This window comes from Bos taurus, chromosome 26, assembly GCF_002263795.3.
Source record: "Bos taurus isolate L1 Dominette 01449 registration number 42190680 breed Hereford chromosome 26, ARS-UCD2.0, whole genome shotgun sequence".
NCBI lineage: Eukaryota > Metazoa > Chordata > Mammalia > Artiodactyla > Bovidae > Bos > Bos taurus.
This window is the reverse complement of record NC_037353.1, coordinates 21,414,734-21,438,180: the sequence shown is the minus strand read 5'-3', so window position 1 is coordinate 21,438,180 and position 23,447 is coordinate 21,414,734. Positions and strand designations below refer to the sequence as shown.

The following is a 23,447-nucleotide window of genomic DNA, read 5'->3' as shown; positions in this document are numbered from 1 at the left end:
AGCCAGGGTCAGTTGCATAGGGATATGAGTGGCTCACAGTGGGGAGGAGGGGAGTGGCAGGGGGTGAAGGCAGAACCTAAGAGATAAATGGGTATTCAGTGTGAAGACTGAGCATTCCAGGCAATCAGAGTACATCTCGGGCTGATGCTCAAGTACTGGATCCAGCATCTCTTCTGGGCAGAGAGGCAGAGTGTAACTCCAAAGGCCAGAATGCAGTCTTTCTGAGAAGGCAGTGATGGGGTTACAACTGAGCAAGTCAAATCCATTTGCACTCCAGGACAAACCTGGGCTGACAACCAAAACGATTTTCAAAGGTTTCTCTGGCCAACCAAAGGGTTTTCTTCTTTTGGGGGTCCACTGTCTAGCTCCTTCCTAGAAGTGATTCCTAAAACACTTAAACATGGAAGAAGAGAGTGTTTGCTTTGAGAACTGGGAGAGTGAGAAGCCAGAGGAGAAACTTAAGCCTTTCACTTCTCCCAAACCCTGGTTGTCTTCCATGAATCAGCTTAGACTGTGTGACTTCTTGCAGGAAGCCTGTGAACACCTGAGCCTGTCAGGTGCTTCTCCTCTGCAGACCTGTGACACCAACTGCCTGCTTGATGGCTGCGATGAACTGAGCACAAGTGGGTAGAGATGGGCCCTGGGTATGGAACAGAAATGCTCCAGAGGCTCCACAAATGGTAGCTAGTAAAGATCCTAGTCTTTTTTTCTGAATTCTCTTCTGAATGCCCTTCTGTCCTGGAATAATCAAGTTAAATACATGAAATAACATTGCACCGAGGGGGCCTGACTTAGCTGCTGCCATGTTTCATGGTATAAGGTTGGCAATAGCTTCTTCGGATATAATGGACACTCATCCAGCTGCCTTCAGCCCTCAGAGTCTAAGGGGAGCCTGCACCTAACAGCTTCTCACGCCGGCCCTGGGCTGGTGTAGAGAGGAAAAATCTGGCTGACCAAGCAGAAGGCATCAGATTCTATTGTTTCCCTCCAAGGTGGGTTTAAGATTACCAAGGCTCATCTGTCTGTCCAATCTCAATATGAACTTCTCCAGCACAATTTATTCTTCCTTACACTTTTCTTGAGTGAAGGTATCACTAAACTTGAGTTTCTGAATAAGTACAACCACAACTACCACAGCCATTTATTAAGTGCTTGCCAGGCCCTGTGCTAAAGCTTTACAAACATTGTTTCCATCGATTCATCAGCCCTGAGGTAGATATTTTCAACACCCACTCCCTCTCCCTACACAGGTATCATTATAGTTGAGGAAACTTGAGGCTCACAAAGGTCTACTCAATCAATAAGATCCAGCCCAGCCGGAAGGTAGCAGAACTAGAGATCTGAACCAAATACATCTGATTCCCAAATCCATGCTTTTATACGCTACACTAGATTGTTACGCTGTTTCTCACTGGAAGTTAAAGGATACATGCTCCTTCCTAAAACATCACCTGAAGACCAGATTTAGATGGGGAAGGCAAGGCCCAATTTTTTTTTTAAACTCCTCTAACCAGCTATTGTACTAAACACCTGGAGGAGTGAAGTGACAGTCTGGTTATATAAGCTGACCACTGGAACCCTGTCTCCTGCTACCCTGGCTTCCAGGGTCTTTCTTGTTTAAGACCCTCCATTCCTAACACATGACTACTCAGTGTGCTTCTCCCTTTCAGCAAACACTGAAACGCAGAAGTGAGCCAATCTGGCGACTCAGAGCATCACCAAAGATACCTGAGAGAAATCGGGGGACATTCGCAGAACACCCACCAAACCTCAACTGCCGGACCCCGAGGCACACCAATGCATGTAGACAGAAGCACAAACTTCAGTTCCTCCCTCCAGGCTTGCCAGGCTCAGCTGACTCTACTCCTGGGGAGTCTCCTGCTCAATCTCTCTCACTGGTCCTCCACTGTCCATGACTCTGGATTCCCTCCTCTCACTCCTCACTGGAGGTCTCACTAACCACAGGCCCTTGGGACTCAAGGCTGCCCACGTGTGAGGCTTTGTCCCCCAGAATAACACCAGAAGTGCTCGGCAGGGCTCTGAAGAGGACCCTAAACCCTATGAGGATTGAATGGAACTGGCTGAAGACTAGCAGAAAGGGCTCCCAGAGTGAGCAAAGCCAAACCAGGATGTGCAGACATGACTAAGGACTGGATGGCAAGAGAACAGAGCAGGTACACAACAGGTACACAAAACTACTGCAGACCAGAAACGGAAGATGAAGGGACCCTAGAGAAAGTCAATCCAAACACCTCAGCCAGGGACCTTCTGCGAAAGTGACTGTTTACAAAAAGGACCTTGGTGACGGGGCTGCTGCAGAGACTAGGCAGGGAGAGGACAAGTAGGAGAAACTGGGGGAAGGGGTACTCTGGAAAAGGAAGCTGGAATATCTCTTTAGAGCAGGCAATTTGAGAGGATACCAGAGAAGCGGGCTGGGGCTGGATGGAAGCACCAGAGATACCAGAAAAAGGGAAGATGACACGGGCAGAAAGGCCAGGGCGTCTGGAAGTCTACAAGCATTTCTTAGGTGTATCCCTATATCCAACTTGTTTGGGTAAAACTGACCACTGAGGACCCCTCTTTGCAGTCCTACTGACCTCTGCATTGGATTTTGAACGGTAGAAGACCCAGAGGTAGGGAAGTTACCAAGGGGAGAGACAGTCCTATCCACAGGAAGCTCCCACTCTAAGGAGACAACGAACCACCAACTCTGCCATCCCTGCCTCCAATCCCTGAGGAAGCCTCTGACCTAAGGAACCACCAACATGTAAGTCACAAAACTGAGAAATAACAACTGATGCAAATACTGTCCATGATCTTCGAAGAATCAGAAGGATGAGACAAGGTGACATGGAGACATAAGATCCAAGTAGGGGCTCTTCACACTTTAATACTCAGCCTGTTAGTTCATCTCGTCACCTGCTCACACATCAGGGCCTTCCACGTAACTACAGCCGCAATGATATGTGAGGGGGAAGGCCCAGGGTGAAGCGTGCTCCCTGATGAGCCCAAGCACCAGGAGGAGCCCGGAGGTTGAGCTTTGCTCTCCACTCATCTTCTTCCTCTCTCAACAGCCTCTAATCTTGTCCTCACAGGGTGCATGACACATGGCTTCATAACCTCTGGGTATTTCGTGTGCTTTCCTCTCCAACTAGAGAGGCTCCGGGAGGATAAAAGAGCAGGTTTTCTCCACATCCTTCGGTGTTGGAATCTAACAAATTCTTGTCATAGGTGGGGTATCTGTAGTGTTGATTACAAAAACATTTTCCACAAACAAGAAACACATGTCAAAACCATTCTATTGCTATTCTTTGCCCTATCGCTTGCGTTTGACACTCTTTGACACTCCTTGTCAGCTCTAGATGTCTGTTCCTGTATCTACCTCAGCCTGGGGAAGGGGCCCACCCAGCCTTGTTGAGAGATAACAGCTCAGCCTGTGGAGGAAACAATGAAAGGGTATGTGGCCCAAGAGTCTCTGGGGGACAGAGGGAGGGTCTCGTCACATTGGGTTGGCCATTGATAAGGATCCTTCCCCTCTCTGTCTCCTAACAGATTCAGATTAATGATTGCTCATTCCTAATTGTCAAATTTCTTTTCCTTCATCCTGTGTCTAATCACCAGTGACAGAAACCATTACGCAAATGAGAGCAGACGACTTCCCCCAACTGTTCGTGTTGGTAAAAACCTTGTAATTTAGAGCTCTGATTTGTAGGAGAAGCTGGTCTCCCCCAGGCATCCTGGGCATCTGCTCAACTGATGCCCAGAACAGCCCCTCCTCCATCCCCCAACTCCAACCCCCCAACAAATATTAGACTTCACGAGAGAGTAGTTTCCTCTGTACCTGCTGGTTTAAAAATAGGAGCATGCAACATGGCTGACCTCTATACAGGCCCAAACGCCCACCTTTCCTTCTTATGTCTGCCCTCATGCTGCTAGTTAGGATAGGTGTTAAGCAATAGGGCAGAGACGCTTCCTCTGCAACAAGCAGAATTTTTGCCTGAACAGCCCTAGCCTAGCTATGTGAAAGGAAGGGCCTCAATCTTTTCATCAGGGAAAATGCAGGCAGCAGAACATGAATTACAGTTCTCAGTGAACTTCCAGACCTAGATCTTCAATGCTCCACGTGCACAAGCACGCTGGGAGAAGTGACCGGACCTATTCAAGGACATACACGTAATCAATGGGATCCAGAACTGTTTCCCTGTAACTCATTTCAGAACTCTTTTAACTCCATAGTATGGCTTCCTGGCATTTTCCCCAAGAAGTGTTTGCTGGAGCCCAGAATAGCTTTTACCCTGAGCTGTATTCTTTTGGGCTAAGCCTGTCTGTACTAGATACTGCCCAGTGGGTGAGATCTGAGCAAGGCCTGTAGTTTAGAGGAAGTACAGTAGGAGAATCAACAGTTTTCTAGAGAAGCACAGCAGGGGCTTTGTAGCCAAATAGTACTAGGTTGGAATCCTGATTGCCACCAATCACTTACTCTTGAGCTGTAAAATGAAAATACCTACCTTGCAGGACAGTGAGGAACAAAGACAAAAGCACTTGACATTAGGTGTCTTAATAGTCAGGGGTCCCTGTTGTATTACCCAAGAATCAGAACCCAACCTGTGAAGGCCCCTCCACCTTGGTCAGACATGGGTGGGCACAGCACCCAGAGACGATCAGCTGAGAGGACCAAGCCATCACCCACATCTTTGAGGAATGAGCCAGGAAGGCTGCAGACATGCTGAGGAGAATGAAAAGAATGTGCTGTATTTCAAAATGTGAATGTGATCAATTTATCCTTCCTCTGTCCTGTTTTCTTTGCTGCGTTCCTTTTTCCCAAAAGAGATGGAGGGATGGAGACCACTGCGGTCACATTTTCCAGCATTGGCTATATTTAAAAGAACTACACTTTAGAAGGTACCGTGTTTGAACACCCACACTGCATCAGAGAACCCCAGCATGGGGTACTAAAAATAAACACCCCACCCCAGAATACACACAGGTGCGCTCATGCACACACACGCGCATCCTCTCAGTCCATCAGTGCGCTGTTAACTATAAATTGAGCTCTGGGGGTGAGAGCCACAGCTCAGACACTGGAAGTAAACCTTTGGCAAAAAAAAAAAAAAGGAAAAAAATGAACCCAGAGACTTCCAAGTCCTTTTTCCTTCCAGAGAGAAGGCGCGTGGAGATGGGAGTGGAGGCGACAGGACGCAGGGCTCCCACACTGCCGATTCCAAGGGCCCCACTTTCACCACACGAGCCCTTTGAGTTGTGCAGTGCCCAGTGACCCAGCTGTGAGCTGCAGCCCTGAGAGTGGTTCCCACAAGTAACTATGAACAGAAAAGAAATTCCACTCCATGCTCCACCAGTTGCCCTGACTTCTGAAGGTGTTTGTGGAACATTACAGTGGGGTCTGGCAGAGGTGCTGGCTTCAAGAGGCAAGGCTACATTTCTGCCCTTGCCATGAGGTGGATGACAGGTGGTGAGTTAGCTGCCTCAGCTTGACCCCACTTAGTCTACTTGTGCCAGGAAGCTCCATAGACGTAGCCGAGGACTTGGCCTGGGCAGGGAGGGTCGTAGGATCTGAAGGCTCTAGCCAGTCGGTCTCAGGCAGGTTGTTGCAGTGAGGCCTGACAAACATCCAATGGCTAAAAATGAGTTTAAAAGCTTTAGACCAGCTCAGGCAGTATTGCCTTGGAGTTCCCGCTGCATGCTCCACTGGACAAGGTTAAGCAGTAGAAACTTGGTCAGCAGAGAGGCAGGCCAGTGTAGACACATGCACACACACATATCCCCAAGAGGCCTGCACCCTTAGAACCTACAGAAGCCACTGCTGGAGGACTCCCCTGGCACCCAGGACAGAGAGCAAGAGCTGGTGCTGAAAGAAAGCAGCTGTATGTAAAAACTCCTGTAATTTGGACGTTTCGCACAATCCTTGGTTCCTTTGTCCCAAGGTGCTTTTCTGTGTATGGCTTGAGCTTGAAGGTCCAAGTTGGAACCCTGCCTAATTCGCTCTCCGAGGAAGCTACTGAGGCTCTCAGAGGGAAGCCTCCCCCTCCCTCTCTCTCCCATTAGAGTCCCGTAGTGTTCCTACCAGCCTAGAGCCTCACTCTGTAAAAACTGGGAGGGGGCAGACTGACCTCACGGACAGGACAGCTGTGGCCCTGGAGCCCAGATGTGGGGGCATCCGAGAGCATCTCCTCTCTCTCAGGCTGAGGCACTGAGGTTGCAGGAGACAGAGCTGAGAGCCAGAAGTGGCATCCTGACCCAGAAGGAGGGAGTGAGGAAGAAACACATACACGCGTGTGCAGGCACACACACGCACACACACCCCGAGGTTGACAGACCAACACACAGACATGATGACAACCAGCAGCTGGGGACTCCACACACTGAATGCAGGACTTTAGGGGGCAGAGAGGGAAGGTGCTGGGGCACAGAGGCAAGGGTAAGAAGTCCCTCCGAATGGGAGTGGAGTGCCAACCACCCTGCCTTGCCCCAAACACCTGCCTCCAGGGCCATGGCAAGAGTCCAGTCCATTAAGTGCAGCGTGCAATACTAGCGCTTGGAGTCTCCTGTCCTCATCAATGAAGCGGTGTGGACGGGCTAGCAGTCACCTGGCAGGAGGCCTTGACTCCTGGCAGGCTAGTTGTATCGGCCCTTGATCATTGTGTTCAACAAGGGCCCCACCTGTGGAAAGACATGGGGAGCCAGTCAGAACTGTCTGTCCTCTAGCCCCAGAGCAGGACGGGGTGTGTCTGGAGACATCAACGTCCAGCCAAGGGCAAGGACAAGGCTTTCGTTCAATCTTGTAAACCCTCTAATCAACTCTCTTCTTGGAGGTCAACCCAGTATTCTGGGGCATGGTCCCCTCCTCTGGGTCCATGTTGGATTACTTTCCCTATCACAACACCCTATACACGTAAGCAGCACCAAACTGACAGACAGACGGTCAGAGGAGCTAACACTCCCCAGACACCTCAGAGTGTCTATCTGCGTGTTTCGTAAATGTGTCTTAAGAATCTTAAATGCTTCTTTATCCTGAAAGGATCACTTGCAGTTGGGGCTGGTGCTCTCTCCCCACAGGTGCTATGGATGCACAGGCTATCCACAGGACAGAGGTAAAGAGCATCACAAATACAAATCTCCCCCATTTATGCAATGGGCCACTGGCACACCTGTGTGGGAAGCAGGTCTCAACATTACCTAGAGCAGCCTTGGCACAGCTGGGAGCATGCGAGAAGATGCTTTACTGCTCGCTTTCCGTTCCAGAAGAATCCCCTCAGGGGTCCCCAGCTGGCACACAAGCCCCATGAGGAACATTACTACTAGCATGGAACAGATTATAATTGATCCGCCAGTCAAGCCCAGCTCTCACCAAAAAATTAGAATTTTCTGAACATATCCATAACCTCTATGAAGAGAGAGGACAACAGATACTGAAACAGACGAGCTACAGAGAACATGACACCAACCCTGACTTTCCCTGGTCACTCTGCCCAGAGTCACAGGAGTACCACTTTGGGGCAGCCACATACCTCTTGTGGGTTCCCCAAGGCCTCTCCAAGCATCTTCTCAATGTTTCTCATTATGGCCACTTTCTGATGGGCTTTGAGAGGATATTCAATTCTCTTAGGAGTTGGGGCCCCCTGCAAAGGAAGCAGCAGCTCAGGAAATGTCTTTAGCAGGCTTCAGTGTCATGCACTATACCAAGCACCATCCTCTCTTAAGAAACCCAGTTCAACCCCAACCCTCTTCATCTCCCCCAAAGACCCGGCAATCACTTCCAGAGACAGCCAACCTCCCTGCCCCACCCCCAAATAATTCATCACACCTACCTCACCCCACTCCCATCTAGAACAAAAAACCATAGTCACCTTATACCAGAAGTTCACAGTGATGGTTATCCCCCCATTTAGTAATGACTCTATGTGATGCCACCTGCAAGAAAACAAACAGGTTGCTGTTTGCCACCAGTACTTTTCAGAGGGATGGTTCCTCTGAAACTAGGAAGTCCTTATATAGCTGTCCTATATAAGGAAAACAGTATCTTCACACTCATCCTATTAAACACACCCTGGAGCTAAAGGGAGTGGTGTTTGGTCTTCAAATACCAAAGAGCCAAGCCTCAAGCCTCTGGGGCCTCTTTGGACCAGAGGAACTGTTATCTTGTCTAGAAACAATGTTATCATTTCCCCCGGGTTAAGTACGCTCATCATCCGGATATGCCAACCTTCCTGTACATCACATTAAGTCCAATCCTGCCACAACTCAAAAGAAGTGACATGGATAAGGCTTTCCAGGGAATGGGAAAGAAAGCTCCCCAGAAGCCCCCAGTCTAGCCCCGTCCTCACCAGTACATTGGGATGTAAAGAACATCACCGGGGCCAACCACTGTTTCGTAACCAACCACGTTCTGGAAATTGGGAAACCTCTCGTAGTCAGGATTGTCAAAGTCCACCTGAGAGGTTCAAGAGGAAAAAAAAATCAGTCAATCACCAAATTTTTATCTGTTACTTTGGTAATCAAGAAAGATCCCTTAAAAAGTCTTGAGAATTATTTTTTTTAATCCAGCAAAAGACACAACACACATTAAACATACGCAAACTCTCCCAGAGAATGACATAAGAAGATGGGCACTGCTGAATGCTAAATGAATACTAGGCCTTGTGATCCTGAGGTCAAAAGCCAATCATCGAGGTTTACAGGTCAGAAACCTACTCATGGCCTGCAGATTTGAGGAATTAGGACTCATCTTTCAGCCAAACTTTCAGAAACTTTCTCCCAAACACATATTCGAACCAGCAAAGACTCCTACACAAGGCAGCTAAGCAGCTTTCTCCTCAAGGAAGAAGAGGAGCTCTCTGGTTGGCCACAAAGTCAACTACATACCTCACTGAGATCCAGAAAAGACCTTAAGTGACATATCTCAATTCTATTCATCCTTCTCTTTATCAAAAAGTAGCATCTGTGACAAAAGTAAACAATCATAAAATCTAATGGAGACATACACATTTTGTTTCATGAATTTATAATCCAATCAAATAGAATAACTAGAGCCCACCAGCATCAGTGAGGGCTTTGCCCGGACCATCTGGGGACCACCACAGGGGCCAGGAATACGTAAGCTACATTGTGAAACTGTCCTCTGAGTTTATCCAAACCTGGCATACTGCCACAGAGAAGGGGGACCCATGCCCATCTTGGATCTCTAAGGAGTTCTATACCCTCCTCGGATCACGCAAGCTCACCTGGCTCTGTCTGTCACAGGGATGGTGAACAGGATACGGGTAGAGGCACTCAAACTGATCCGGAGGGAACAAAATGCATCGCTTGTGGCCTTTTATCTGAGCAAAGAAGTTCTGTTGCTCATCATAGTGAGCAGGTGTCACATTTCCTGTAGGAAAAAAGACATTCTTATTCAAGACAGTAGCTCTACTGCACAGGATGGAACACAGGCTTCAGTGTTACAGAGAAACCCAGTCTGCCCCCTCAGCAAAAGGGTCCAAATCAAAATCAGGGAGACTATAATCACAACTCTCATTCAATTAGGTGTTACACTTTTAATAGGTGATAGGTCTAGTAGCAAACATCACTGGCTAAGGGTTCACCATCAATCAGCAGAATAGACTTCCTTATATGACAGCTGCTGCCCTTACTGTATACAACTGCACATCAAAATGATACAAGCATGACAAAATACACTCCATACAGCTATGCCCTGCTTTTCAGAAGTTCGCTTTATATCACTTTGCTTTTACAGGAGACCTATATTTACACCTATTTTGCTAACTGAAAGAAATTCAAAGAGAATTTTCATTTTTACAAAGAAAAAGGCAGAAGTATCACTCAGAGTTTGCTCTGGAGTGAGCCATTACAGAGGCAGTGAGCACGAGCAGTAAGAGTAGCACTGCCAACCTCCTCCCCTAGAAACTACACTCAGCATCAAGCCACGACAGCTCTGATTGTGTGAGCATCTGTGCTTTCTCTCTATTTACTTTGTGCATCCGTTAGCAAGATGTGCCCTAGGATAACTGCTTCTTTGTTTTACATCATCTTGGCTTATAGAAGGTTTCACAGGGATGGTCTACTTTCAGACAGCTAGTGGGAACTTGCACTTGAACTCTTGACAATGGCACAAACTCAAGGGAAACATGAGGAAGAGTTAGAAACAGTTGAAATGATGGTATCAGCAATGCATGCATGCTCTTCTTTGATGCAGTTAACCAGTCATTTTAAGTTGTATATATGTACTTACTTTGGGTAGCTCTTCTGGAGCTCACCAGGGATTTTCCTGGTGGCTTAGACAGTAAAGAATCTGCCTGCAATGCAGAAGACGCGGGTTCAATCCCTAGGTCAGGAAAATCCCCTGGAGAAGGGGATGGCTACCCACTCCAGTAATTTTGCTTGAAGAATTCCACGGATAGAGGAACCTGGTGGGCTACTGCCCATAGGGTTGCAAAGAGTCGGACACAACTGAGTGACTAACACTTTCTGGAGCTCAAAGATTCTCAACCTTTGCTCCCACTTCAACACACCTGTTGGACTGCAACACTTCTTTAGATCAACACTGGAGCTGTTGATTCTCGTGGGGGCAGGGGGAGCATAACAAATTCCTGAAGAGTGTTGCGTACACCGAATAATGCAAATTATCTAAAATGCCATCTTGAATTATCTGCCCTTGTGTATGCATGCTCCTCTTTATAACTGGGGCTGCATCTGACAGTTATAAAGAGCCCCACTGTTTCTCTGCACAGTCCTTAAGAGCTCAAAGGCCCTCTGCAAGGCATGGAGTTTAGAAAACATTCCCCAGTCTGCCTGAGTGGGCCAAGACAGCCACTTTACTAGGTGCAGAGTCCATGTGCATCCCTGAAGAAGACTTGTTCTCTCGTCTCTGCCTGCTGGATCTACTTCCTTGCCCTCTACTACAGGATAGAAAGGCAACATACAAATTCAGAGTCAAGTTAACAAGAACTGGCTCCTGGTGGGTCAACCGAGAGTTGGCTTCAAAGGGGCAGGCTAAGGGACAATTCATTAGCTGCAATACTAGAAGCTTTCATTAATACTAGTGGTAAAAGATACAAATCTGGAGAAAAGACAATCAAAGGGGAAGAAGAGACTCCAGAGCCTGGTGGTGACTGATAATGAGTCATTACTCCGCTTCCTTGTTCAACTCAATTTACTAACCATTTACTAAGGACCTCTACTAGGAGCCGGCACTGAGCTAGTGACAGAATTGACACAATGACCCTGGTTGGTAAGTAGCTTTCTTTCTCCTCACTGGAGTTTAAAGGTGTCTCTTTTTAATTAAAAAAAAAAAAAGTAGTATTCAAGTATTTGCTTATATACGTGTAAAATCCTCTAGCAGGATACAGAAGCAGCTAACAACATTTGGTGCCTCCAGGGAGGGATGGAAACTGAGAGGCTGGGAAACTGGAGTGTAAGAGAGATTTATTACTACATACCTATTTATACCTTTTGAATTTAACCCCAAAAATATATTATCTGTTCAAAAGATAAGTTCAATTTATATTGGAAAAATATTTTTCTTCTACTAGGATAAAAATCTGCAGACATATCCAACAGAAAACAGCAGAATTTTAGAGAGATCTCCAGTAACTGAGTATATGTATTCACAAAGCAGCTGAAGAAGGGAAAAGGGAACTTTCTTTTTAGAGTACCTGAAGCTATTTTAAACATGTAACATATATTAATCTCATTGAACCTTCATAGTCAATTTTAAGGTATTACCGTGTCTGTTTTACAAATGAGGAGACTGAGGCTTAAGAAAGTTACATGACTTGTTTAAAGTCATGGATCGAGTAAGTGGTGGGAAAGGATTAGAAATCAGTTCATGTGACCCCAAGTCGTGCTGCTTTCTGAAAGATTTCTTACCTTCCATGCCGATAAGCAGCAGGTTAGAGGTCAGCTGCCCCCAGCCACGCTTTCCCTGTTGCTTATTAATCCAGTTCCAGTTAAAACCCAAGAAGTCCATGACAATCTTCCTGCCCACAGTATCATTGAGTGTTTGCTGTAGATACAACCTATGTTCCCCAAAAAGAAAATCCGATTAGTGCATGTACACACTGTCTGTGGCATGGCCTCCCTACACCTGGAAATTCAAACCCAAGCCCACACCAACATTTCTAACAAAAACAGCTGCAGTCATGGGACTCTCACAGAGCTGAATCCTCTCCTATCCTTCTTTGAGCTCTGTTCAACATCAAATTTTGTATTTTAAAGAAGTGATTCTTGGCTTTTCTGGGTCACATTATGAATCGTTCATGAATCTAAGAGGGGAAAAAAGTACCCAAGGGAGGTTCCCCATAAAAATGCTCATACACCGAACTTTCATTTAATTTCATAGATTCCTCAAAGCCTACCCATGCTGCTGGTGCTACTGCTGCTAAGTGGCTTCAGTCGTGTCCAACTCTGTGTAACCCCAGAGATGGCAGCCCACTAGGAACCCTAGAATAATGATTCAGCCTGTTCCAGAAACTCTCAGGGCCTGAGAGGTCTCCTTTGGCCTCCAACAGCCATTGTGGCAGATCATATTCCCTCCTTGTGAGAGTTATTCTTCTGCACCTCCTTCAAGTAAGGCTTCCTTATTTAACTTCTTTGGCCACCAAGCTGTCCACAGAAGTGACTGGTGCTGCTTCCAAACTTTAAGAACCAGTACACATTACCACCACATTACTTTCCCTCTGCCACAGCAACTGCAAAGTTTCAGATAGCAACTGCTGGAGCGATCTAGGTCCCAAAGTGGAAAAGATGACCTAAGAGCAGAGCCTCCAGGTGACCTAAGATGGACATGTAGCATGTGTGAAAAATAAACCTTTGTTGCTTCACATTGCTGAGTCCTGGAATGAAGCCTAGTTTATCTTAACTGATTCAGCCACCTATCTATAGCAGCCATCTGGAGCTGAAGGAAGAAACCTCACTAAGCTTTCTGCAGACTCAGGGCCCCTAAGACGCCTGAGGAAGGTAAGAAATTACTTAATACATATGAAAACCCAAACACAGTTGCTCAAGTCCCCAAAGAAATATTATTTAGGCGGCAAACATGAAGGAAAAAAAGTAATGGTGCTGAGAACATTATTTCAAAAGGCTCAAAGGTATCTCAGTGCCTGATGATAACCATGATGTTTAAAGCAACCCTAATTAAAAATCTTGCTAACTTGGAGAGAGCTACCTGTGTGGGGACATGGAACCCTCAGGACTTGAATACAACCTTGGAATGCTCCCCAGAGATTATGAAGTACGTATATTCATACAAATATTTCTCAAGTAACTCTCAAAGAGTCAGAAACACTTCCCAAACAGGAATCTAAACAATTCCTCTGAAACCTTAACAGTAAATACTCAAAACAGCTCAAAGAGTATCCCTTTACCTCAGAATCATAACAACCTGTATCATTATACAATGGGGTTAGTTGGTGCTAAAGTCAGCCTGTAGGGAAAAATCTGCAAACAGTAAAGAAATTTTCCTTAAGTCATCCATAAGGTACAGACTACACTCCTAGCTCACATTTAGGCAAAATGTTCTCACTGTGGGAAACAAGAACCTTAAAATGACTGGGAAATCAAAAGACTCATATCTTATCTCAAGCTCATTCTAGAGCATATGTTCACCCAACAGATTTACACTCCACCAGCATCATTCAAATCAATCTTTCTTCTCAATGTTGGTTGTGTGTGTGTGTTTGTGTGTGCATCAGTGCACACTGTGGTAAATTTGAGGACATTAATGCACGAACGGATTCAACTGCAACAGTCTCTATAAGACATAAAGAACGAATCTATTGTAGTTCAGATTCTGGAAACTCTTTTGGTAAAAGTCCCAACATTATGACAATAGCTAAGAGTTAGGAAAACAAAAAAAGGGGGGGAGGGGAAGGAGGTGGGTATTTCAAATCCTTTCACTCTGCCACATACTGCTAACAGAGTCTGAAAGACAAATGGGGCTGGAAACTGAAGAAAAGCCCAGGGTTGGGCACCAAATGTGAGATGGAGATAGTCAGTCACCATCAAGTACTCAGTGACAGCAATTCCCCAGGAGCAAAGTTAAAGCAGGACTGGATGCTGTCTGAGAACTATGTAAGAGAAGGTCCTCATAAAGAGAGTTAAAAGGGAGAGGTAAGTCACTCCCCTATGTGTGTGGGTGTCCTGTGTTTGCTATTGTCAATACAATGCAGAACATCAATATTCTCCCTACCCTCACCTATTCAACTTTTCAGCCTGTGCTGCCCCCATTCAAATATTTTAGGACAAAGGCTGCAAACCTGCAGTCTCAGGAAATTCACTGATGTTTTAAACTGGCCTCTGGCAGCATTTTAAAAAATTTGAATTAGCTGCCCACACTTAAAGCTTAAAAATGTTTTAAAATGGAAATCCTGATTTCTAGCTTCTCGGGGCTGGAGTGGGGCAGGGAGGGGTGGGATCAGACTATCTGGCAACCCTGGGGCTGCACTCCAAAATGGAAACAAGAGTTAAGTAATGACTTCTCACTCTGAACAGGGCATATGCCTTCAGCTTCGTCATAGCTTTCACCCAAACCTCCACTCATTTCATTCACCTACCAGACTCTGCTAGGCAAGTGTGACTCTCACTTTATGAAAACAACAAATTTGAAAGTCACACTTCAAGTCTAGTCATTCCATCATCCTTCAAGCTAAAAAATTCAGCCCCAAATAAATACAGGAAAGAAAAATGGATGCCCTAGATTCAATAGAAAAAGCCATGATCTTGGAACTTACCTCTCTTCACCACCTCGCTGCTGTATATCCTGCAGTTTCTCAACAAACTCATGAAATTTCATTTCTTCCCTGTTGGACCTTGGCTTAAAGTTCTGGAAATTAGCCATCTTCTTCTCATCATAGTACAAGAACTTGTGGGTGCTGGCACTGTACACGGAGAAGTCACCGTTGCCAATATTTTCTTGCAGGTATTCGAGGTCCCATTTTAGTGCAGGATACACAAGATTTGTGTCCGTCAGCACCACAGGCTCCTAAATGAAAAAAATCAAGTTGTCCCAAGGAGCTGGTGGGTTCTTGTCCCAAGATTACAATTATTTTCCAACTTCAAAATAACTTCTGTTAACTAGCATGAACCCCGCAAGTTCCATTTCTCCTTGCTTCCCTCTCCATCCCCGCTTAGCCCCTTGTCCACAGCCCAGCGGGTCCCTCCCTTCTACCACCACTTGCCTTTGACCTCTCCTCCCAACCTGGTCCCTTCCCCCTCCAACTTCGAAAGCGGCTCCGCCCCCTACCTCATTCTCGATAAGCTCCTCCGCCCGGGGGTCGCTTTGACTCAGACGCGGGATGGGCCGGGTCGGGAAGGTGTAACTGCGCAGTTGGGACTCATCCCAGGCGGGGCCAGGGCCTTCAGCCTCTTCCCGGGGTTCTGCAGAGGCCGAGGACGCGGCCTCCGTTGCAGTCGCCGCCATCTCTACCGCTAGGGACGGCCCCACCGGAAGCGGAAGCTGCGCCTATTCCGGAGAAAAATACAACGGAAACCATAGAGATAGGCGGCAAGAGTGAGCGGCCCAGAGACACTAAGAACGCCGGCCCGAGCCCTTGGGGAGTGCCTCCTAATGGTAACCGATAGCTCTACACTGTAGACCTAGGACTAGACAATTACTTCACTGAGCACGGGTAATCATTTGGGCTAACCAGTTCATAAAATATTATTGCTCAGTGCGTCCAGGCCTACACAACAGGCAAAGAAGAAGGCAAGTTTCAGTTCAGTTCAGTCGCTCAGTCGTGTCCGACTCTTTGTGACCCCATGAATCGCAGCACGCCAGGCCTCCCTGTCCATCACCAACTCCCAGAGTTCACTCAGACTCACGTCCATCGAGTCGGTGATGCCATCCAACCATCTCATCCTCTGGTGAGGCATTAAATTTTACCCTAACAGATGGGGAGAGACACAAAATTGACCCACCTAAGGAAGTCAGAAGGAAAAGCAGTTGTCCAATACATAGATGTTGAGCAAAGTTTCATCTGAAGTCCTCTGCAAAAAAATATATGGCAACTTGAATTCCGAAATCAAAGGCGTTTTCTCTTTTTCTTTTTTTGCTTGGCACCATTTGATTTCTCTGCTCTCTCACCTACTTAAAAGGCATTTTTTTCTTAGTCCAACTCTGTTTCTCGACTGAATTAGATCAGGGTTTGCTGTTGATCGAGTGCAGATGTCATCCCACCATTCTGAACATCAATTAGTTGCTCATTTGCAAGAAGGCAAGTTGCTATAATTCTCCCCCAAATTTCATATACTGAAGAGTATGTATCAATTTTTATTGCTCTGATATATATTTGCGAATGTCTATAATAATGGATTCTACTCCAAAACAGTAATCACCCTAAAAGTTCCTGGAAATATGTGCATGTATATACTGTAAATTATGCAAATCATACTTGTGTAAATAAAAACATTCATATTCGAACAATAATGCCCCTCCCATTCTTTTGTTGGGCTGCTGCTGCTGCTGCTAAGTCGCTTCAGTCGTGTCCGACTCTGTGTGACCCCATAGACGGCAGCCCACCAGGCTCCCCTGTCCCTGGGATTCTCCAGGCAAGAACACTGGAGTGGGTTGCCATTTCCTTCTCCGATGCATGAAAGCGAAAAGTGAAAGGGAAGTCGATCAGTCGTGTCCGACTCTTCGCGACCCTATGAACTGCAGCCTACCATGCTCCTCCGTCCATGGGATTTTCCAGGCAAGAGTACTGGAGTGGGGTGCCATCGCCTTCTCCGTAGTAAATCTGAGGCGGGTTCAAATAATAGGACTGATTTTATATTTGTTGGGTTGAGGTAACTGAGACATTCGGATGTAAACACGGGACTGAAACTGAAGAACCGTTTGTGGGGCGGGGGGTAATTCCCTGGTGGTCCAGTGGTTGGGACTTCTCGATTTTCAAGGCCAAGGGTGCGGATTCAGTTCCCAGTCGAGAAATTGGGATTCCCCCAGCCGCGCGGCTGAAACAAAACAACCGGTTTGTGGCCAATTTATGTGTTGCATCGTGCCTCTAAGTGAAGAAAAAAATTACTCTAACTGAAGGAAAAATTAATGTGGAAAACAAAACATGAACAAACAAAACCAAGCACTAAATTTGAAGAATGATCACGTTTGAATATGTAAAGAGGAAGTGCCACTGAAGGAGAGGAACAAGGCAAGCAGTCAGAGAAGAGATTCTCTCTCTTTAGTCGCTAAGTCGTGTCCGACTCTTGTGACCCCATGGACTGTAGCCTGCCAGGCTCCTCTGTCCATGGGATTCTCCGGGCAGTAACGCTGGAGTGGGTGGCCATTTCCTTCTCCAGCGGATCTTCCGGACCCAGGAATCGAACCCGAGTCTCCTTTATTGCAGGCAGATTCTTTACTGACTGAGCTATAAGGGAAGCCCTAAAAATGAGATTAAACAGGCTCATTTTATTTATACAGGTCCTGGGGGAGGCGAGTCAGCTGTCCACCCAAGATACTCAGATTCCGAGTGCCCGCTATTCCGGGATGCATCTGAGTCAGCAGAGGGAGAAAAGGAACTCAACAATCAGAAATGTCAAAGCAGTGACCCGCTTGTTTTTCTGTCCTTTCCTCCCTGCCTCTCAGCCTCTACAGATCCGCGGACCTTCCGTGTGGCTTCCCAGCACCGTTTAAGCCCCGCCCTTAGTGAACCTTTAACACTTTTCTCCCTAATCGCGTTTGGCCCGGCTCAGCCGCCGTGACAAGGTCTTTGCGCATGTGCGGGGTGAAACTGAAAGAAGGTGAAGATGGCGGCGGCCAGGGCGGGGGTCCTGGGAGTCCGATGGCTGCAAAAGGCAGCCCGAAACGTGGTGCCGCTGGGTGCACGGACAGGTCCGCTAGAACGGTCGAGGCCTCAGTGTGGGTGGGAGGGGGGAGTGCCTGAGGTTTATTGTGTTGGGCGCAGGGTGGATTTGGTGGGGTACCACGGCCGCCGAGTCCGGGGAAGGGCGGAGGTGGAGTTGGGATATCCACAAAAACAGAAGGAAGGTCTGCTGGTCCCTCGAAGCCTCGGGCTCTGACCTTGAAGCCTGAAGCCTTTAGAGTGGCAGGAAAAATGAGGTCGCTTCTGACCTGCCCTCGTCTGCCCTCCAGCCTCCCACATTACCAAGGACATGCTCCCGGGACCCTATCCCAAGACCCCAGAAGAACGGGCTGCCGCCGCCAAGAAGTATAATATGCGGGTGGAAGACTACGAGCCGTACCCAGATGATGGCACGGGGTGAGATAGGGTCTGCTCGCACCCGGGTAGTAATGGGAGAAGTTCGGACTGGGTGGGTGGCTCTACTCTGACCCTTTTCCCCGAACCTTTTCGTGACCCCTCAGAGTCAGTGGTGTGGGTGCTTTTCTCGGTGGAGAGAGGTGGGAGGGGAAGGGTGAGCAGCTGCAGTCGAGAGGACTTTAATTTTCTCCTTGGCTCAGGCTGTTTTCTCAGATGAGGAAGCTGAGGTTTTAATAGCTCCCCTGAGGACCCCTGAATAGCGGGAACCTTCCTTGGTCCATCCAGAGCGCAAGGTTTCATTTAGATTGAGCATCTGCTGGGCTCAGGTGGTGTCATCCAGGCACGTGACCAGGCTGGAGCTGGACTGCTGTCATGAGAACCTTATTTGTAGATAGAGTACTGTGTCTTAATATGTGTATATTTCTCTTTTTTAATCGTTGCTGTTAGCGTTTTGGAAATCTTAGCAACTTTAAAAGGTTAAATGGCTAACTCTTGCTCCAGTTGATGATTTTCCCCCACACCATCTCTGTGGTTAATTACCTGAATTGATTACTGTCATCCTCATTTTCTCCCTAGCATCACTCTTTCAGCGGTGATTTCAGCAGCTCCTATTCGTCTTGTTGTTTTCCAATCACTTTCTGTGACACATGTCTAGTTGTCATCATTTCCTATGACTTTTATTGTGTTGTGGACAAGAGCAGCCTCCGTAGCAGTCTGTATAAGTTGAACCTGGACTTGTTGGTGAAAAATCCAGCCTATCACACCCATACGGTGTTTGAGGCTTCGAGATGTGTGTCAATTTTGTGGTTGAGAAACACAGTTGCTAGGAACAGTGCTTCTCTCATCTGTACCTTTTTGTTTTTATTCCAGTTAACTGGGCAACCTTAGGTTCAGACTCTAAACTTCAGTTTCTTTTTCTGTCTACTGAGGAAAACAGAGTGATTGATTGTCAAATTCCCTTCCATTGCTAACATTATAACATGGTGTGACTTTTTTTCTTTTTGTTGAAAGAAGATAAGAAAAGCTTACATATGTTAAATAATGTTTCGGAGTTTGACATGAATTTTTAATAACAATTTGGACTTCTGCAGTTAGTGCTGTGCTTAGTGAGTAAAAATTGAGATTTAATAAAACAAAATAGCAAATATTTTATTAACAATAATTTTGATACTGGAAAGCATTCAGGAAAATTAATCTCTTTTGTACCATTTGTAGGAATGTAAATTGCCACAGTCTTTCTGGGGGGATATTTGGGATATTTACCAGCAGCCCTTTAACCCAACATTTCTCAATATGTGCACCACAGGAAAACACTGAGATCTTGATTGGAAGGTTAGTTCCTCTGTCCTTAGGGGGAGGCCATTATCTTGTCACTTGGTTTCTCATCTCAGAGATGAGAAGGCTGTGCATTGTCGGAGGCTCTCAAAGCCGTGTCCAGAAGTTCTTGCTGTCTCTCAGGTATGGTGACTATCCGAAACTGCCTGACCGCTCACAGCAGGAGAGGGATCCATGGTATGACTGGGACCACCCAGACCTGCGGTTGAACTGGGGTGAACCGGTGAGAGAACCATGTCCCATTTGCCCTTTCTTCCTTTTCCGTATGTCTTCTGTAGATCAGATGGCACTTTTCTGCCCAAGTGGGCTTTCCTGTGGCTCAGTGGTGAAGAATCTGCTTGCCACTGCAGGAGACATAGGTTTGATCCCTGATCCAGGAAAATCCCCTGAAGAAGGACACGGCATCCCACTCCAGCATTCTTGCTGGGAGAACCCCATGGACAGCCCATGGGTCACAAAGAGTCGGACATGACTTAGCGACTAAACATCAACAACACTAAGGTTTTTCTGCCCAAGGAAGCAGGGTCAAGTGCTCTGAGATCTGAGGTTCCCTGTGTGTGTGTGTGTGTGTGTAAAGGACTTCTGAGAATAATTGAAGCTCTTGAGTTGTGAATGTTCATGATTGGGACTGTGTCTGATCAACCAAACCCAGACATAAGCCAGCATCCAGTCCTGTGGGCCAGAGTATCTCAGATGTGGCTCTCAGAATATTGCCCAGGGCAAGAGAATGCCTTTCAAGTCTTGTTTGAGGCTCTAATCACTCTGGACTGCCTGCCTTTTGCAGGAAGAGCAGTATGTGACGGTGATCTGCCTTTCTGTCTCAGATGCACTGGGACCTGGACATGTATATCAGGAACCGTGTGGACACGTCCCCGACTCCTGTTAATTGGAACCTCATGTGTAAGCACCTCTTCGGCTTCGTCGCCTTCATGCTGTTCATGTTTTGGGTAGGGGAAACTTACCCCGCCTACCAGCCTGTGGTGAGTATCTGATGAGTGCTCCCTCAGGCACACTTTCCTGAGGGAATGCAGTCTCTGGAGTAGAGATCTACCCGATACCAAGCTTGGCTTCCTGGTGAGGCCTATAGAGGGCCTTAGCTATTAGCTACTGGCCTGGAATAAGTACCAGAGCACAGCTTTTGCCTGTATCTTGGGTCAGTCTGAGTGAGAAGAAACTATGTAGGACTAGATGAGGAATGAGAATGAAGAAGCCAGCTAGTCTTTAGAGTTGCCATTTGGAGAACTGTACTTACCACCGTATTTCAGCAAGTGATCTTTTAAGGTAGAGTCCAGGAATCTCAAGTTGAAAGCTTATCCTTTATTGGTGTGAAGGGCATTTTCTATAGGAAGCAATTAAATGTTTACTACAAGCATGGACAGTTAATTTAAAGAACATGAAGGACACAGCAAATATACTGTCTGTATAGAACAGACTTGTTGCCAGGAAGGGGGTGGGGAAGGGATGGATTGAGAATTTGGGATTAGCAGATGCAAACTAGTATAAATAGAATGGATAAACAACAAGGTCCTATTATAAAGCACAGGGAACTATATTCAATATCCTGTGATAAAGCATAATGGAAAAGAATATGAAAAAGTTAACTGATTGATTCAGTTAACACATAACTGAATCACTTTGCTGTACAGCAGAAATTAACAAACATTGTAAATCAACTATACTTAAATAAACTAAAAGAAGAATGAAAATATACTGTCTAGCTTTGAGGACATTTAATTCGGATAAGAAAATTTAGATATGTGACGTGAGCAACATTGGAACATACATAGGAATTTGGCACAGGTTTTGTGTATATATGTGTGTAGTGAATATATGTGCTTGTGCTGTTAGGATTATGCTAGATGCTAAAACATATGTTTAGATGATGGAGAGAAGTTGAAGAGAACATTTGGGGGAAGAAAACAGAATGGAGGAAGAGGACAATGAGTTAGCTGGAGTGGAATAGGTTTATAAATAGCTCTCAGACAACCAGCTGCACCTGGGGAACTGCTAAAAAGTCAGATTCCTTAGCTCTTGGAGAGCCTAATTCAGTAACTCCACAGTGGGGTTCTACAATCAATATTTAACAAGTTCCCAGGTAATTTTGATGTGCTGGGAAATCAGGTGTGGAAACTGCTGTGTTAGAAATATTGTGAAGTGCATTTGATCAGTTTGGTTGGGCACCTTTTATTGCGTGGCTGAGGGATGTGGACTTGATGGTATAGTAATGCATTAGTTGAATAAATGTTTATGAAGCTCCTGTCATGTACCAGGTACAGAAGGTGCTAAGGGTTGGGAATACATTGATGACTTGGCCTGCCTCTAGGAAGCAGGGAGCCATGTTGGGATTTTGAACAGAAGAATGCTGTAATGATGCCTAGGTTTTTAAAAGATTAACCTGGGAATAGTCTACAGGGTGGACTGTGAGAAAGGTACTAAAAGCGGGAGGCTGCTGTGTCTCCAGTTGTCTGCACAGTGCTGCCTCTGCTGAGATAGGCAATGTCCTAACGGTAGCGCGCATGTCTGTGCATGGACACAAGCCTTCCTACCGAGCCCCAGGGGCCCCAGGCTGGAGAGTGCACATAGGGCTGGTGTGAGCACTAACTTCACTTCAGGAGAGCAAGAAATGCAGTGTGGCTCTTCCATTTTTCAATTCTGTAAGCACATCACCCTTTTCTCCTCCCCTTGAGCTGTTCTCTGACAGCTGTTTGTTGGTAAAGCCAGCAGCCCCTAAAGCACGTCCAAGCCACGTTTCCTCTGTGCTCACCCCACTGCTGCTCCTGCACGCCTCATTTGCTAGGCCACTTTAGTGGTGGAGCCATTAGAGGCTGAGTGACTTAAAGGAGATTGAGTCTGTCTCGACCCCGAGAGAGTGGGATGGATGGATGCATCATCTCATTTAGAAAGCTTCCCTCATGCTCTCCCTTTCTCTCTCTCCCTCCCTCTCCCTCCTCTTTCTCTCTCTGTCACACACACATATACTGTAGGCACCACTTCTCTTATACACACACACACACTCTCTCTCTCTCTCCCCCTACCTCTGTAGGCACCCTTTCACTTATACACACTCTCTCTCTGTAGGCACCCCTTCTCTTACACACACACACACACACGTATACTCCCTCTCCCCCTCTCCCCTCTCCCCCTCTCCCCCTCTCCCCCTCTCCCCCTCTCCCCATCTCCCCCTCTCCGCCTCTGCCCCTCTCCCCCTCTCCCCCTCTCCCCCTCTCCCTCTCTCCCTCTCTCCCTCTCTCTCGGCACCACTTCTCTTACAGTCTAGGCTTTCTCACTGCCTTGGGCTGAGCTGGGAAAAAGAGTGCTGTCCCTGCTGTTCTGGCCCAGCTGGGTCTCACCAGAAGCTACTGTGTACCTGTTTACTGTGTGTGATTCTTTGCTCAGGGTAGGCTGTAGCCAGGTGTTGGCTGGATATATGTTGTTCTTGCTGACCTGTGTTTTCTCCTTAGGGGCCAAAGCAGTATCCTTACAATAATCTGTACCTGGAACGAGGCGGCGATCCCAACAAAGAACCTGAGCCAGTGGTTCACTATGAGATCTGAGGAGGCTTCATGAGCTTTGTGTTCCCTAACTGACTCCTTCAATCCTAGAAATTTAACTTTAATGAAATCCCTAATAAAACTTAGTGCTGTGGTATCTGTGCCTCATTTCCTCTGGGAATAGCTACTGCTTAAGCATAACTCATTTGAAAAGACCCTGATGCTGGGAAAGATTGAGGGCAGGAGGAGAAGGGGACAACAGAAGATGAGATGGTTAGATGGCATCACTGACTCAATGGACACGAGTTTAGGTAGACTCCGGGAGTCGGTGATGGACAGGGAGGCCTGGCATGCTGCAGTCCATGGGGTTGCCAAGAGTCAGACATGACAGAGTGAC

The 23,447-nt window shown here is 46.7% G+C and overlaps 2 protein-coding genes across 3 annotated transcripts; one reads left to right on the top strand and one right to left on the bottom strand.

Moving 5' to 3' along the window:
* Positions 1-6,365: 6,365 nt before the first annotated feature.
* HIF1AN (hypoxia inducible factor 1 subunit alpha inhibitor) lies at positions 6,366-15,449 on the bottom strand. The gene is given in 8 exon segments (NM_001083443.2): positions 6,366-6,678; positions 7,527-7,637; positions 7,866-7,929; positions 8,343-8,449; positions 9,240-9,385; positions 11,884-12,032; positions 14,745-14,995; positions 15,257-15,449. Coding segments are annotated over 8 exon segments (1,050 nt in total). The 5' UTR covers positions 15,434-15,449; the 3' UTR covers positions 6,366-6,633.
* Positions 15,450-17,706: 2,257 nt separating this feature from the next.
* On the top strand, positions 17,707-23,207 carry NDUFB8 (NADH:ubiquinone oxidoreductase subunit B8). Of its 2 annotated transcripts, none has more exons than XM_010819796.2 (5): positions 17,707-17,745; positions 18,098-18,224; positions 19,683-19,782; positions 20,384-20,539; positions 23,021-23,207. In XM_010819796.2, exons 1-5 carry the CDS (start codon positions 17,721-17,723, stop codon positions 23,111-23,113), a joined length of 501 nt encoding a protein of 166 aa, XP_010818098.1. In that variant the 5' UTR covers positions 17,707-17,720; the 3' UTR covers positions 23,114-23,207.
* Positions 23,208-23,447: the final 240 nt, after the last annotated feature.

Excerpts from the sequence above, each read along its gene's own strand:
- NDUFB8 (XM_010819796.2), top strand. The coding sequence starts at position 17,721 with ATGTGCGGGGTGAAACTGAAAGAAG. Across the intron at positions 18,225-19,682 it reads TACCCAGATGATGGCACGGG|GTATGGTGACTATCCGAAAC; the intron begins GTGAGATAGGGT and ends GCTGTCTCTCAG. Across the intron at positions 19,783-20,383 it reads GGTTGAACTGGGGTGAACCG|ATGCACTGGGACCTGGACAT; the intron begins GTGAGAGAACCA and ends TTTCTGTCTCAG.